Raw genomic sequence first — 17378 nt, forward strand, 5'->3', positions numbered from 1 at the left:
GAGACATTAGCTCCGCTTTATCAAGGTGATTTTAGGTGAAGAATGCGTGTGGTGTTATGGCCGACGCAAAGATATTAACAGGGAATGTTTTGCTCAGATAACCTCAGTTGGTTACTTTTTGATTCTGCTAAATTAAGATAAGGGACTTGGTTAATTAAACTGTCACAAGGCAATCCCTTGAGGAATTGCAAGGCCAACACAACTTTAATTGGGTGACTCATATTGTTCCCGTGTTGCCTCCTTTCTCAGGGTAGCAGCCCCCGAGAGAGAGAAAGTGACACCCTCATTGCTACTGGCAAATGTTGAAGGGAATGTCAAGTGTGAACGTTTGAATACGAAGGGGTAGGGCCAAGATGTTGACGCTATAAAATCGTTAATGTGCTCCGAAAAAAGAATACATTTAATCCTAACCCGATCAATAAATTAAACGCAAACATGCAGCATGGGAAGATGTGAGCGGTTCAAATATATGCGTAGTGTTAATTGGTGTTTTTGAATTCATGAATGAGTTTTTTTTTTTTTTAATTTGTTCATTTGACTAATCTCTGTGGTCGCAAGATAGGTTGCCAAAACCCCTTGGACATGTTAGCTAGCTTAAGCTGCATCTGTAATTACCAGCAGCCAATTAATACGCCGACCTCTCATCCAACCTCAAACCACAACTCAAATCTGCTCTGGGGACTTTGGAGGCTGGCTGCTCTTCCACGCGCCAGCGTTCCTCATCGACGGTGCTTTCGGGAATGCTTTTTGTTTGATTTGCACATGCACACATGGACAAGCATTGCAAATGTGCACCTTTGTATTATTCATTTTTTTAAAGCAAGTTACTTTTAGACACAACTCTTGTGGAAAAACGCATTACGAATCTACTTAATCGAGTCCCGCGCTGGCCATTAAGTGAAGATATGTCATCATAAAAAAAATAGGTGATGCTCGTTACCCCTTTAAAAATATAAAAAAATAATAATAAATTAACTCTATGACAGCCAAGTGTGTGTCAAGCATGGGGTCCTTTTTATTCGTAACAAAAGAACAATAAAAAAATGTGAGCGGTGCACAGTTCAGATGCAGGAATGATGTTGTACATTGATGATTTCTTTGTTTCTGACCTGGTTTATTTCTCAGCTCTCACTTCTCACCCAATATTATCGATTACACCATATCAAAAAATGTTTTTGTGTTTTGTCTGATATACTTTTCATTCCATGCCTGAGATGAAAGTGTTTCTTAAAACACTTTGTTGTTGTTGTTGCCAAAGTCTGCTTCCTCGACAGCATTGTCTGCTGCGATGTTTTGAAAGCAACTGTCCATCTGGCCCTGTAGGTGATCGAAAGCCATCTTGATTAACAAGTCGGAAATCTGGGTGACGGCGCCCCTGCCTCTTATCGGCTCCCAAGTGGGGATCAACCGGGATGAAGTTTTCATCTGAGGGATAATCTAGTTCCCTAGATTGTGATAATGCTGCTCAGGGTGATGAGATCGGGTTTGGGAGCTGTGGCCGAGGGGCTCGCAAACCGAAGCATTACCTTTTTGTGCTCACGAGTTGCGGAAAACAACAACAAAAACATTTCAGTGAGAAAGTGAACAACAGTTGAATATTTTGTGGTATCCAAGGAACCACATCAACGTTCAAGCCGTAAACGTTCTCGCAACAGGTAATTACCATTATCGTCCTACTCATTTCGCGCTGCAAAACCATGACCACTAGTGCCAAAATTTGAATTCATATACATATATCAATTTAAAGTAGGAAAATCCATTATCTGTTATCTGGTTGTAACAGACACCTTGAGTGAGTTTAAAATGACCATTTCCTAATTGTAAGATCCTTTCCGTTTGCCATGATCCCGTCACACGCCTATCTATCTGTGATGTCGATGTCCAGCTGTTTCGTCAACGCGACAAGCGCTTCGGGAAACTCCCTCATTGTTCAGTGACCGATTGCAAACAAACCAGAATGCTGTCCACAGGTGTTTTCTGCTTGCATTTGTCCACACCTATGGTTTGCTTTACGCAGTGCGGATTGCTTGAAAAAAACCCTCAACCAGGTGGAATAGGTGAGATAAGATGTCTCATTTTACTCAGTCAATACACATTCTGTTCCTATTTGTGCAAACGTAATTTTTCCGAACAGATCCGACTCTTTCATGGATGTATTAATCTACCTGAGATATTTAATTCATTGTTCGACATTTCAATCTCAATGTTAAATGCTCTTCAGAATAACATAGGCTACTTAAGTTTTTTACATACTACTGTCATTATATCAGCGGCATAATAAAAAGGTCTATATATGGTCCAACATATGGTCCTAAAATACTTGATTATCATGACAGGCTTAGTAATTATTGTTGGGAGGTTCTATGCAGTTGGCATGGTCTTGCGCCATTTGGGAGAGGCTCCAGCCACCCCGCAACCTTCTGGATGGATGAGGGAGGCTGTGCTGCATTTGAATAAGTCCCAGCACTCGCCGTAGTCAAAATACCATCTAACAAAGACCCGTGACGTTATTGCGATGAGTTACGTGACAAAATCCACTCTTTGTGCTACTTTGCAATCCTCGGTTGTGAAACTTTTTCGTATTGTGATCGGGCTGTGTGTATGTCCATGTGCGTGTGTGTGTGTGTTTTCGAGGCCTCTCTGGAGTCCATTAATCCCAAATCTAACAGATTTACTGCATAGGCAGTCTTTGATGTGCGCCGAATCCCTCTCCAGGCAGCTTCCAGAATATTCACTAGCCTTTCTCTTGTCGGGAATAGATTGTTTAGTTTTAGCTGTGAGTGTCCAGCAGGATGGCAGCCGCCATGTTATGATTCAAAATCCAGGTGTCCTTTCACCACTGCTACTGTGATCTGTAATTTTACATCACTGATCTCTTTTAATCCCATTCTTATTTCATGTAAGATTTATAATCTTTGACCCTAATCTCACATGGAATCGGGCAGCATGAAAAGAACTCAATTGTTTTCTCACTTTCAAATTCCGTGCGGTCCTTTTTCAGAGAAAATGACCGTCTTCAAGCCGCCCGGACCGGATCAGAATTTATTACGATATATTTCCATTTATTGGTGTTTTTATTGCAGCAGCCAGGACTTTAACCCTGCTCATTTTGAAGCCATTATACCCCAGAGTCAAGCAAGATGGAGATGCAAAGAAAGTATAAAGTAGATAGTGAGATGGAAAATACATTTGTATTTGAAATGATTATCCCCCCCTGGTGGGCAGGCTAATTGAGCATTATTACATTCCGGTGCATTCCTGTTCTTTTAATCTAATCACACTTCTAAGCAGACGAGTGAGTGTTTTGTGTTTATCCATCCCGAGATGCAAGCAACCAGTGTCTAGACTGCAAACAGCAATTTGGCTGTGGCACCGAGAAACATCAATGCTAAAGCAATGCCACTAAAACACTAAGCATGTTTCTCAGTCTCTTTGCAAGTGCTGAGTGCAGTGACAGACAGATGGCGATAGGCGGAGGAGAAGCAGGAAAAAAAAAAAAGACAGGTTGGCAGAGCTCACTGTGGCTAATACATCCAAAGTGTGTCAGTTAGCTCTCTAAATGTGTTAGGCCCCAGGGTTGAGAAAGCCAACACCATCGACTCAACCTTCCTCTCGCCACCTTTTCACTTAACCTCTGTTGTAATTCCGCCAATATCCTTAAGGGACCGTCATTCTTGTTCATTGGCAGGAATAATCAAATGCCGACATACTGGTGGACAGTTTTCTTATTATTGGTAGTCTCATGAGGATGTGTGCCGAACGATTGTCAGCAATGCCAGTAATGGCATATTAATCTAACGTGTTTTGGAGTAACCACGTACGTTAAATAAACACTGGCAAAATCGGTTGTCATTTTTTTTTGTTGCAGCGGTATTATAATCTAAAATGTGATTGATCATTTAGTTTCACTGCTGTACATTAATTCTTAAGATGTTACAGAATGTAGTAGATGGTAGAATTTTATGAGACTGTAGCAAAATTCCCCCTTCCAAATAAAGCAGTCTGTCTCAGGAAGTAAAGTGACCTTCTGAAAATTGAAAGGCTACCTTGTTCAAAATGGATTGCCCTAATGTTCTTGCAGCCTCATAACACACATTCTTGTTTTGCTCTAGCCTGGTGTGAGGAATGACGATTGACTTTTTAGATGCCCGACGTAACGATTGCAGTTTGAAAAGAAAATATTCATATGCAAAAATTGACACCGTAACACCGAAACCGTACGTTCCATCCATCAAGTCTATGTTGGTACCCTGCTGAAGGTCACGTCTAACACCGATCAATATTGATACGTTCCAACCCTGCATGTGTGTGGTGTTGCATTACAGTGACGATTCTGGAACGAGGAATATGAAGCACTCCTAATCCTGCTAAAGCAGTACACATGGGGATGATTACTTGCACAAAGCCATGGCACCCGCGGTTGTTCAAACCCTTTTGTTCAAAAGAGAGCGACAAACAGAAAGGCAGACGGGGAACAAGCATAAAAGAAAATGATTTAATTCACTCAGTCAGACAAGATTGCGTCACGTCTAGAAGAGCTTCGTTTTGTATGGCTCGGCTGAATAAAAACCCCATGCGGAGTTTGGAAACCAGACAGATGCGCCCTATAGTTTCCTATTCCATACTCGGCCCATACTTATCGCTCTCTCTTGAGGATCTTTTTTGACTCGACTAAAATAGTTCCAGTGTCGATGTGGTGTAAAAAGGTTGTGAGATGACTGACAGCGAATTTGACTTTTGCTAAGTATACCAATATACACTGTGAGGGTGTCACGCCGTGACCAAAAGCAGAAAAAGAAAGCGCTCACTCATTTGCGTGTGCAAACAGTAATAGTAAGAAATAAGTCATGATGCAGGCAAGCTGTGCTGTTTATGTTGCTCATGACTGAGCACGCTGAGTTGCACACAATAAAGCCGAGGCACATGCACACTTGCTATATTAAGATGACAATCTGCTATAAACTCCAGCTAAAGGGATGAATACACAGACACGCACAAAAAAGAAGGGAAAAAAAGAGCAAGGCGGTCCAGAAGCATCCCCTGCCACGGTGCAATCCCCCATGTCCTAATTACACAGGCTTAGAGGAAGCGACGGATTAGCTACTGATTCACCACGCTTCTCGCCTCATATTTTAATAAGTCCCCTTCTTGTCCCCCTTGTTGCCATCCTTAGTGCCACCCTCCGTGTTTCTCCTCAGGTAAAAGTCAGGCTACAATTAAGCGGCGGCTTCACCCTGTTTTGCTGCTTATGTGCGTTCATTGTTTACTCATATCCAAGCCAATCCCGTACATTGACCTTTTGAGAAAAATGTAGGGAAGGCTTGAAAGAAAAAAAAAAGAAGAAAAACATAACAGCAAGCATTTCGACGATGAAGGCATTAGTCATAATTTAAATGACAAAGCCATTTAAAAACAGATAGCTATGATGGCTCCACTTTAAAGGGTGATAACTATAAAATATGAAAAGAAAATTCTGGATAAATGTGACCGTGGCATTTGTGGCGTTGCATTATGAGAAACTAATGGTTCTTGTGACATTAGAGGCAGAATTTAAAGGCGCCATATTATGCTAAATTAACATTTTATTTAGAATTCCTCACTACATTCAGCCATCTTGGAGCATTTCTACTCTCGTAGCACCAGCCCCTCCCAATCCAAGAAACAGGCTTGGTTTTTCACTTTGTGACATCACTAAGTGAGAAGCCGCCCTCGCACCGCCCTTGCAGACTGAACTTTCTTCGGCAAGTGTATCTTGCAAAGAGGCGCCATATTTTTCATTAGAAACTAGATTGACATTGTGCCAAAAGTAAAATAGAATCAAATAAAATGCTTAAAATAGCGGAAAGCTTAAAATAGCACAGTTAAAAAAAATAATTCTTGTCAAACCACTAGTTAATATACGAGTAGACTTTGGGATGACTGACTTATTTGCACTCTATATCAAAGTTAAACCAACTATAGTTTGATCATGTTTGATAGCAGTAACATGACGCCAGGAGAAACTATGGGTCCTCTCAGACGTGGACAGCTAATAGCTTGCCTGTGGCTGCTCGCGTGAAATTGCTCCATCATTAAAACACTCAAGGAGTGAGAGAAAGAAGAGTTGAAAAGTGAGCCATGGCCTGAGGAAATGCGAATAGTAACTGTCTTTTCCCATCAAATGACTTAAAACCTTCTTTTGGATTGGCCCGAGCAGCAACCTTGCTTGACCCTGCATCTTTCCCTGAGTTGGCTCGCAATACAACACTAATGTATGTGCATTGCACATTCATTTTAACAAATCAATTTGTTGTAGTCTCGTGTTCATGTTTGTGAGATATCTGGAAGCTCTAGCTACATCCGCACAGAAATTGTCATCAACCCTCCGTTTTGAAAAGTAAAATCAGTGATGTGTCTGCTATTTGCCAAAATCCATAACGACAAGCCGGAAAGCTTCTGTAACACTGTCCTTTGCACAGATGTGTCAGAACTGGATTTTTTTATTTTTTTTGCCAAGGCACATTAGCTCTATTTTTATCGATGCAAAAAATAAAGCATCCAAAGGCACCCGAGCTTGGTTCTGTTCTGATGCTGCTTTGCCAAATGGCCCTAGAGGTTCTGCAACAAAATATTCAGTCAAGCATACAATCTTTTTTAACCACTTTTAATAGTGTTTTTTATTTTGTCACACCACCAAAAAGCACTGCTTGAATTTAATCTATATTTTTTAATTGCAAATTACTTTTCACAGTTTGGTGGCCTTGACTTGCCTTTGTTATCAACAAATTGAACCCTTGTGTAAATATTGTTGAAAAGCAGTGGGAATTTTCCATGTGCTGTCACCCATCACTGATGTTATCAGATGGAGACTTAGTTTTGCTGTTCCCAGACATTTCAGCCATGATGGCTTTCCCATGCTTTTCAAACCGGTTTGAGCATCTGATTTTCAGGGACTTTGAATTTTCTCATTTTTGGTAGATGCAAAACAAAATTGTTGTGTCTCATCAAGACTCCCCTCCACCAACTCCCATCTCCACAAGCGGCAGACCTTCCCCGCCACCCACAGCAGACAGCGCTGCTTGCTCATTATTGATTAGACGTTGTGTGTTTGCTTTTGTTTGAATATGAGCTCACACTCCCTGGCCTGCTCCTCTTGAGTTTTTTGTATCCCTCACCCTGCTCTGCATAATGCTTTCTCCTCAGGGTGTTCTTTGAACAACTTAGCCGGGGCATTAGCTGATGGCGGGTCCTGTGGTTTGCGAAGGAATGCCTGATGAGAGGACATGTTTGATCCTGAGATATATGCCCTCGGTTGAGGCTCAGTATCACCAACCCACAGGCTTCCCCTACTGCTGCTGCCAAGCATTTCCGGCCATGCGTTGTTATTCTCTTGCCTCCTACTGTGATAAAAGCTATTATGCCGGGGAAAAAAAAAGTATCCCTTTCTTTTTAATTCGCCGCTAAACCGCCCACAGTCCTATCTTCTCCCATACTTGACCACATTCTCGAGGGCTTTTGAAATGAGCAATTATGTGTTGTTAACCAGCAAATAGATGGTCATGCTTTTCAAAAATGTTGCTTGATACAGCAACAATGCCTGAATGTTCAGAGTCAAATTCTAAAAAGTCAGCATTCTATTGGAGAAATAAACGTGGCAGTGCATTTCTTTGGCGTCCCCAGATCGGACTGAAAACAACAGAATTGCAGCGCAGTGTAAACATACCTGTATGGCCTCAAACAAAAAAGGAGGACAACCCTTATTTATACTTGTGTGGGGAAAAACAATGGCATCATCAAAGTGGTAGTATGTTCACACGATATCTTTTAGCGCCATTGAACATAATTATGACTTTTTCCCCTGTATTATCTTTTATTGCACGGCTGTGTGTCAAAAGTATCCATTTTAATCGTAATATATTCATTTTATTTAAAAAAAAAAAGCATTACAAATTGACTGATTTCAAGCCACGTGATTAATTACATAGTCAAATAACGTGACCGTGATCTAATCATCTTATGCAAACCGCTTTGCACTTTACAATTATCCCGATTTCATCAACTGCTGAACTGAGACCTGTTATCGGGTGAACATTTGGTTTGGACGTTTTCATCTGTGCCGTTCAAATATTTGCTTATCAGATTGGTGGGAGTACAAGAAGAGACGCCTGCATGCATCAGATGGGCTAAACAGCAGTAAGCGAGGAGATTAAAAAGACAATAACACACATACGTACACACACAAACACACACACACACACTCGGTGGGCTCCCTCAGGTGAGCAGGTGCATCTGTGGTCTGTCACAGATGCTCTCTGCAACTTGTCAGCTGTCATTCCACCCTGGTTGGAGGTGTGGGGGTTGCACATATCCTCTCGTTCCCTATGACGCTACACTAGAACTATGTATTTAGGATTACAGGACTCATATGTCAGATTTGCTTCATCATATTATGTCAGGGCTGGATTTTTTTTTTTTTAATGAAAAGTCAGAAAGTCACATTTTGGGTGAAAGCATTTTCACCATTCATTCTATAGATATCTTTCCAATGTAGTGTGTCAACAGATTTTTTTTTTTTGCGCTCAGGCAGGTCTGACAATGTTCAGAGTGGTAGAAAATAGTCAGTTTGCATATATATTGCAACCTCTCACCCCTTCGCCGACTCAATACTCGTGACAAGACCAACAGTCTGTTCCATGCTCACCTTTTTGTGACGCAGTTGAAACGGTTTCCTCCCTGCGCAACAAGCACAACGTGTGACAGAGGGACATTAATCACATGGATGGGTAATAACGGGAAAGGGTTTGGGGAGGAAGGGCCGCAATGGCAGAAAGTGTGGTTAGGGAAATCACACAGTGCTTCGTAACACACACGCAAACACATTGACGCAGTCACCGGTTGATGTGCACAACCTCCCTCTATTATATTGAGAGCTTGACCTAGAAATTGGAAATATTGAATCAAGAACAGAGGGGGGGACCCGTCATGGGATTACGGAAATGGTGACCAGATTTGGAGGATCTGCGTGTTAGGAAAAGATCAGTGCCATTCTCATGGCACGTGGCCCTTTAATTAAGCTTTGATTCCCTGGTTTTTTTTTTTTTATTAGAAGAGCATTTTGTGTAATTTGGAGAGCGATAAGAGACAGACTAGAATAACGAATTGTATTTTTTTTCCCCGGAGTCATATTTTTTAATTGAAACACCATTTGGCTTATTTTTTATATTCCTTTTTTTTTTTTTTTTACTGAATGACAATCATTATACAGGACAGTTGTGATTTTCAGCATACAGTACATGCAAGGTCTCCTACTGACGTCTTGTTTTTTTCCCCTCGAATTTGATGCAAAACTAGTTCATAATTGTTTTTCTGCTGCAATTAAGTGTTATCAAGACAGGTGCACACACGCTAAAGTGGGTGGCATGTGCAGTGTTTGCAGGTGCATACACTCAGCCATAGCATTTGAATGTAGCCATCGTAAACTAGCCTGACCTTTACTTTTCAGCCCACCTTGTTTCCTCCTCAAATGGCTGCTTCAACATGAGAAATGTCAGGGCTGTTTGGTTTCTAAAATCTTTAAAGTCTTTCCTGCGAGATGCAAAGCCTAACACTGGGATGAACAAAACTATAACTCAACATACGCTTCCATTTTTGAAGGAGCTGTTCTTTGGATGATAAATCTTTGTCAAGCTGTTGGTTGCTAATTATACCGCAGAAAGCAAAAGGATCACTTTTTCCAAGCAAGGATTTGCGAGAGCCTCACACGACGATGATAATATGGTTCAAGACTGACTTAAAAATATAAACACACACACACACTAATGGTATTGGATTGCACACAGTTACTTGCAACAAAACAGGAAGGAACTATTGCAGAAATTTACAATCTATTTTGCCACACAATGTTTTGTTTATTTGCCACTGCTGTGTTGCTTCTCTTTTATCTTTCTATTCCATCTCAAAAATATTTGCGGGGCACCATCCGTTTTTTTTCTTCTTGTTTTTCACTTTAAGCCCCAAAAAGGGGAAAACATTATTTTTATTTTTTTTTATTGTTGGATTCATTTAACACAAGCGTGAACACTCCCATAATCAGCCAACGTGTGCATCCTTCTGATAGAGATGAAAGAAAATAATACACACATAGACGAGGTGGGGGGGGGGGGTATCCGAGCCATTTGGCACATAGTTTTTGTCGAGGGAGGGCTTCAAAGCCCGCTGACATGAATTTATGATAACGGCACGTTACCCTCGCCAAACCTCAACCGTTGTTGTTTTTCTCTCACTCCATCGCCATCACACCTCAATACACTGCCATCTCCTTGATCAGAGCTTGAAAAACGCTTGCTTGTGCCCCCTTCCAATGTGTTGGAAAGGTGTGTGTGCCCATGTGGTGACATCCTTTGCTTTTGGATTTTTATAAATTTCGCCACCCACTTTTCCCCCTTCATTTGAGTTTCTTTAGAACACGGTCCGAACATTGAGGTTTACTTTTCCGTATATCACAAAAAACTCCAAAAAGTTATTCCTCACAACATAGGTGTGAAACTAAAGGCCCGGGGACCAGATACGGCCCGCGACATTATTTGGCATCAACTTTGTGTCATTGTCTTCACTTTTTTAAAAATAGAGCTATTGCTAGCAATTTTCATTCCCATTTATCTTTTTAAACTATTTGAACAATTCTTACTAGTCTCTGATTTACAAACTAATTATTCATCAGTTTGTTGTGTAGCCTATACTGTATGTCTATAGAAGACGTTAACGCGGCCCGCGACAAAAATGAGTTTGACACCCCTGCCTTACATCAAGTCGTTGCTTGTCTAAACAAATAATAAAGGAAAAAATGTGAGCCTTGCATTAATTCTTCTACCCGTTCTCCTTGCAGATGAGGACTGTTTGAATTGCACCGAGGAATGCCGAGTGCTGGGCCATTCTGACCGCTGCTGGATGCCACAGTTCCCCGCCGGTGGGAACCAGGCTGAGGGTGTCGATTACCGCAACAACGTATTTGTGCCAGCGGGGATGGAGAGCGCGGCAGAGACGGAGGCCTATGAAACCGTCAACTCCAACGGCAAAAAAACCTTCTGTACATTTGGCAAGGAGCGCCGCGACCACACCATCCTCATCGCAAACGTCAAGCCCTACTTGAAGGCAAAACGGGCCCTCAGCCCGTTGCTCCAGGAGGTGCCCTCGGCATCAAGCAGCCCAGTCAAGGGCTGCTCCAACGCATGCTCCTCCGTTAAGAGTCCGGCAGACGGGGCTGAAGGCAAACCTCCTCTGGCCACCTGCTCCGGCTATTACGGACCTCCCGACGGCCAGTACCTGTCACCCACCAAACAAAACAGGGAGCAGGGGGGTTACCCGCCATTGCCTCCTTCAGACCCGGTGGCCAAGGTGCTTGCCGAGGCCCGCTCCAGAATCAGTCAAGAGAGCAGAGGAGAAATGGAGCGCGTGCTGGAGCAGGTGGAACCAGAAGTGAGCCGTGATGGAATGGATGCCGACCAGGTGGTGAGAGACATTGACAAGCTTTTGCAAGACTGCAGAGGGAGTGAGGCCGCCGGCACATTGAGGAAGTGAAAGGAAAGGACCTTGAGTGTGGAATAAGAGTCGATTCGAAAAACTCACATGCCAAAACTGTCACCAAAAGTAATACAAACATTCAAATGACTCTTTCAAAGGAGCTTTTGTCACGGTATGCAAAAGTACCAACGCTGAAGTGACGATGAGAACATTTCTTATGAGTCCTTTGGCAGCAGTTCAAATGTGAAAATCCCTGCCAAGAATAAAAAAAATAAAAATACCCGGGGACGTGTGGGATGCTCCCGGTGTTTTGGATTTTCAAGAAAACAGCAGCGGATTGAGCCTCTGGCACCTCGCGAGATATTATCTAAGTGCCCACCAGCTCATGACTTTGTTTTTCTGAGTCTCTCGTGAAACCCCACATCCGTTTGTGCAGGGTGAATTCATTTTTGGTGTGACGGGAAAAGAAAAGACTCGCCAAGGTCAGACATGACAATCGATGTGACGACAACAAATGGATTCTATCGGGACAGTATCTGGCCTAAATGCACCAAATAATCTTCCGTTTTGGTGACTTTAATGTGGGTGTTTACCTTGATGGATTATGTGTGTGAACGTGAAGGGATTGGTAATCAGGGCTTTGATAGAAGGATTGGGATCTTTTTTTGAAGTGGTCAGGATTAGAGGGCACTAATGCTCCGCTGAGCGAGAATTTTTGAAGGAGCCATGTTTTGTAGCCACGTGTAAGCTGTGTCTGTCTCACGCTTCTATTCAAACATTCATGATGATCGTCGCACGCAGGCACGCACGCACGCACGCACACACCACTTCTACAAGCACCACATACACGACACAACTGGCCCACCTGTGTAATTGTCGTATACATCATCAGCTTTCGGTCCCTTGTGTACAGTGAATTTCCGTGTGTGTGGCAACGCCTTAAGGCAATCACAGGTTGTATTAAAAAGGAACATTTTTCCTCAACTGTGAAAAAAAAAAGATCTATTTGATTATATAGATGCCTATATGTAAGATTCCATGTATAATGTCCTAATAATAATGAAATATTTATACATTTTTTTTATATTTAAGGAAAAGAACAAAATCTCAGCAAAAAGTGTCCTTGAGTTAAGGCCAAGAGTGGCGGAAGAACTCAACTACTGAAGGACATTGCTTTTCTTTTCTTGGCGAATATTGGAAAATAATGAAGAAAATGTCCCTTCACACCATCACTATACATACTATCCATTATATGTGTAAATGTATTCATGTTAGATGTGTCAACATAAAAAAAAAGACATTTTTATTCATTTTATTCCGACTTCTGTGCATTTGAGCCAAATTGTTACGTGTACAAAAGCTATATTGTGTATTTTATTAAATTAATATATAGTTGTGTTGCAATATAAATGGGCTTATATTGTATTTGGCAAAAGTTGCCTTAGTAGCTGTCGAACTCTGTGAGTTTGCTTTAGTTTGGGGTTTTGTTTAATTTTCCTCCCTTTTTTCTGTATTTTTGCCGAGAGGCTTCAGTGCTTTTGGGATGTTTTCACTGAGATTCAACTCACAAAATAACTGTTGGAAGCTAAATGAGCCAGCCAGATGATTTACAACACAACTCAAAAAAACACTGACAACAATACCATTTAAAAAAAAAAAGACCACAAAATAACTATTGGGGTATTTTCACAGAGTCGTTTTTTTGTTGTTGTTGTTTTTTTAACCGGGCAGCTATTTTCTTTAACAGGAGCTTGTACGCATATTTTCGTGTTCATGTTTGTGTTTCCCAAAAAAAGAGAAACCTGCCATATGGAAAATAGAGTGATTTTCTTCGTGATCTTCAAACTGCCTTACTGTCTCAGCAGAGAGCTTCCATGATCTTTGGAGCTTACGACTGCTAACGAGACCCCCGGTCCACCAGAATGTGCATTTTCTATAAAGGGCCCAAAGGAGGTCCCCCTTCAGCACTCCCTGTTATTTATCTATGTACTCCTTCTCAACACGGGCTAGAATTCTCCTAGAAAGTGGACATCTGAAATTCTATCGAACTTGGGTGTCTTAGTTATTTAGGTACACCGTACAGTAGTGGAATCACAGTGAGGCTTTCTTAAAATATTGACAGACATTTATTTTTTCAAATCTTGGCAAATTTTGGCCACGCTGTGAAATAATTACGAGAGGTGCTTTTTCTAATTATCATTGACGGTTAAATGGGTTTTCACCACAAATCCATGTAGGATGATGCATCCATGAGAGGGAACGGCGACTTCCTGTCCTGTATATTATTATTTTTGCTCCCGATGGGTTCTATTGGGGAATTTTGACAGCAAGAATAATACATTCCATCCTCCATGACCAACCGAGTATATTTCTGTTTAATGAAGTTTCTGGTGTCACTCTACCTTTCCTCACATTTCTCTTATTTCCCCCCCTCCTGTGTTTTCTCACCAATAAATAACAATTGCATTTGAAAGACTTTTTAGTCCGTAAAGTATTTGATTTCTGATTTACTAGCCTCGGAGGATTTGGCTTAGGAGGAAAGTATTAATGGTTATTTAAACGGAGAGCTTTTTTCGTTGCCTCACTTGATAGTAAATCAAGAAGCCAGACACTCGCATCATCCCCACAGTTGGAACGTTTCAAAATGTGCTGTTGAAAATCCTCAACCCCGCACACAGCAGCCGCCACTTCAGCAACACACTGCCTGCCTTTCATTGAAATGCGAGGTCTTTAAAGTTAAACGAAAGGGTGAAAAGGAGGGCAAAGCACTACCTAGACAACTGTCACGTGTGATCGTTGTTATTCCTTTTCTCTGTGCCCCATCTTCATGCAGAATCGAGTTTTGTTTTGTCACATTCACCCGCTTTATTTATTTCCGTCACATTGAACAAAACATTCTTGCTGTTGCATTCTTGAAATTTATAATTGATGGGGGGGTATTGAGAGAATTAATCATTTTGTGCAAGTTTCACAGCCACAGCTGAGTGCTGTCCCCTCTGATGGTGTTTCCCTGGTCCGGTAAATGTCTGTTCAAGTGAGAACTACAAGAGCTGGTTTTTTTTTTGTGTCTGGAAGTGTCCTCTTTAAAGCCATGGCCCCTCTCCTGGGCTATTTGCTGTCTAATAGCGTAAGGCCCGATGCTGAGGTCAGCACATCATAGGAGATGGAGCATAATGCGAGGCCTCTCCCGTCACAGCTAGCAAAATCTGCAATGGGCTATTTTAGCGTGCCGAGTTTTTTAGGGCAAGGCCTTGTTGAATGTGGCTCACCGGCCGCCATAGTCTCACTCACACTGTTGCAGGTACAAACACACACACACACACCAGGCCGCTTTGGTCAGTGACAACAAGCATCCAGTGTTTGTCAGTGTCATTTTGTTCCCCTCCCCGTAAACCTGCACTGCACAGCGTCTTGCTCCACGCTACAACAGGCAACTGGTGAAGACCAGGGAAATCCGTGTGGATGATTTCAACTGCTATTGTCTAAAGGCTTTGTTCATTGTGGAAAAAAGGTGAAAAGTTCAAATAAAAAAAATAAAAAAACTTCAACAATTACTAATAATAATGTTCTCGTCTTTATTGGGTTGCAAAGATCTTATGAGATGATTTTTTTTTCTTGCCCACACAATTTTTTTTATATTATAATGGGCTTTGGCTTTCTTTCTGCATTAGTCTGAAATTAGTATCATAACAAAAGGCAGAAAAGTACTCTTGAAAAGCGCAATTTCATATGCACATTCATAATAACATTACAATACAATCTTTGCGTTCTAATTGTGGTAAACCAACAGCTGCAGCTAACATGTTGTCCGTTTGAAATGGTAAATGGAGACACCTACTCAAGCTAGAGGACAAGGAGCCTTTCATTGAGAATATAGTATATCGCTAATTCAAATCTGTATGGCCTTATGTAAATGACATGAGTGTGTTTACGAAAGAGAGAGAGAGCGTGCGAGAGAGAGAGCGAGAGAGAGTGAGATTGTGTGGGTGTTGTCGAGAATCCCTTGCACTGGAAGGAAAATGTGTACTGCTGTGACAACATATCCAGGAGGAAGAGAATGGATCCTTGGGGTACTCCGGTGTTGATGGTATGGTGCTAAACCGACAGCTGCAGTCCACCAACAGAGGTGTTCTAATATAAAGTACAGAAGGGCCATAACAATTGTGCATGCGTCGCACTGAATTATTTATTTGTGGAACTTGTGGCAGAATTTAGAAGCATGGACTGGGAACTGTTCCATGAGCAGCAGTGTGTCAGGTTTCCATGTAGCGTATTACTCACTAAACACAGAAGCAGCAAAATAATGTCTGGCATCAGCGTCCGTTAAGGGCCTGCTCACATCAGTGAAGGAAAATGCTGGATGAAAAGGTCAGTAAGCAAGACGGGAGATTTAATATGAAGTAGATGTATGAATTGCATTGTATGGATTAGCGCCGCAGGCAAGTGCAAGAATAACTGGTGCTACTGAATCAATTAAAAGCCAACGTCTGAGTGGTCCGACACATAAAAGCTTAAGGGACATTTCACTAAATGCCACCAAAACTTAAATACCTAAAAATAAAACTACTTTATGAAATGCCACCACAACTTAAATAACGAAAAACAACGTTAGTGAACGTCTGAATCACTTTCAAATGGATTAGCCATTACCTGTTCTTGCTGTATGCGCACTGGCTCGGTTTTGCCCCTCTTATTTAATGGGTTATTGGTCTGTTATTTATTCATCGCTCGTTTTATTTTATTTATTATTTATTATTTATGGTTTGTGCCTTCTTGTTTTTGTTTTGTGTCGCCTACTTGTATGTCTCGTCACCGTGGGATGGAGAAAACGGAATTTCGGTTTCTTTGTGTGTCTTGACATATGAAGGGATTGACAATAAAGCTGACTTTGACTTTGACTTTGACCTGCAAATTGTGTTGACATGCCTCAAATATTAAAATCTAATCATTTATTTGACATTGAACACTATGTAATTGTGACTTTATCCATTCACAAAAAATAACAATCTTAAAGAATAAAACAGACAAACAAAAAGCTTTGTAACTTATATAACACTAATTATTTGTAATTCAAAAGAAATATACTGCTTTGGAAGTTAACTTAAGTTATTTGTAATTAAAAAAATGTATACTGCAGCATACTTATTCATTCTAAAAGCTTACGTGTTAAAACCGATCACAGGAGGAATAAATTAGTGAGGGAAATAATTAATGTAGCGCTATCCGCTACACTTTATTCCCTGAAGGAATGGCCATGCACATGACATGAGTTCATGATGAGTTTGACATCCTATAATCACATAGAGTTAATGCTTAACATTGAAATTTGTAGTGGCATCCAACTGTACTGATCATTTTGGCCACTTTTACTTTTCTACTCTCACTGGTCCTGGTTGTTTACTTTTTTGTCAGCTGTCGTGACGGTATCACACAGAGGATCTCTGCTTGAAGAATTTTTCCACAAATTAAGCCACTTTAATGAATATAAATACACAGACAATCTGTGCGCTATTAGTCCCCTTTGGCTCCTGTTCAAAGATTTGGCATTGGTGGAGTTACAGACCTTGTGAAATGTTGAAGGTACATCAGCGGCAACTGCTAACTTGAGTCTGATCAAAGTGTGGTGAATTTGCCTGCCACCTTTTGCGTTCATAGTTTATGTAGCATGCAGAGACGCCGGCCTTGCTCTGAACTCGGACATGGCTGACAAAGACAATTAAAGCCTTCGATACGCTCCCCGTATACCATTAGACTGCAGCCCATTAGAACTTTGAACACCTTCTCCCAAACGCTGAAAAAAAATATTACAGTTAAACATAAATGATCAAAAAGGAATCTGCAAGGGGGGGAAAAAAAAAAATCAAACTAAAAGCTGCTAA

The 17378-nt window shown here is 41.3% G+C and overlaps 1 protein-coding gene across 4 annotated transcripts in view; it reads left to right on the plus strand.

The window, feature by feature from the left end:
• The window catches only part of pcdh17 (protocadherin 17), a 40219-nt gene extending 25166 nt beyond the window's left edge, over positions 1-15053 (plus strand). For all 4 annotated transcript variants that reach the window (XM_037247123.1, XM_037247121.1, XM_037247122.1 and 1 more), the window contains exon 5: positions 10865-15053. In XM_037247123.1, the coding sequence (XP_037103018.1) occupies positions 10865-11556 (692 nt within the window). In that variant the 3' untranslated portion in view covers positions 11557-15053. The remainder of the gene's footprint in view (positions 1-10864) is intronic.
• The last annotated feature ends 2325 nt before the right edge of the window (positions 15054-17378 follow it).

This window comes from Syngnathus acus, chromosome 3, assembly GCF_901709675.1.
Source record: "Syngnathus acus chromosome 3, fSynAcu1.2, whole genome shotgun sequence".
NCBI classification, from domain to species: Eukaryota; Metazoa; Chordata; class Actinopteri; order Syngnathiformes; family Syngnathidae; genus Syngnathus; species Syngnathus acus.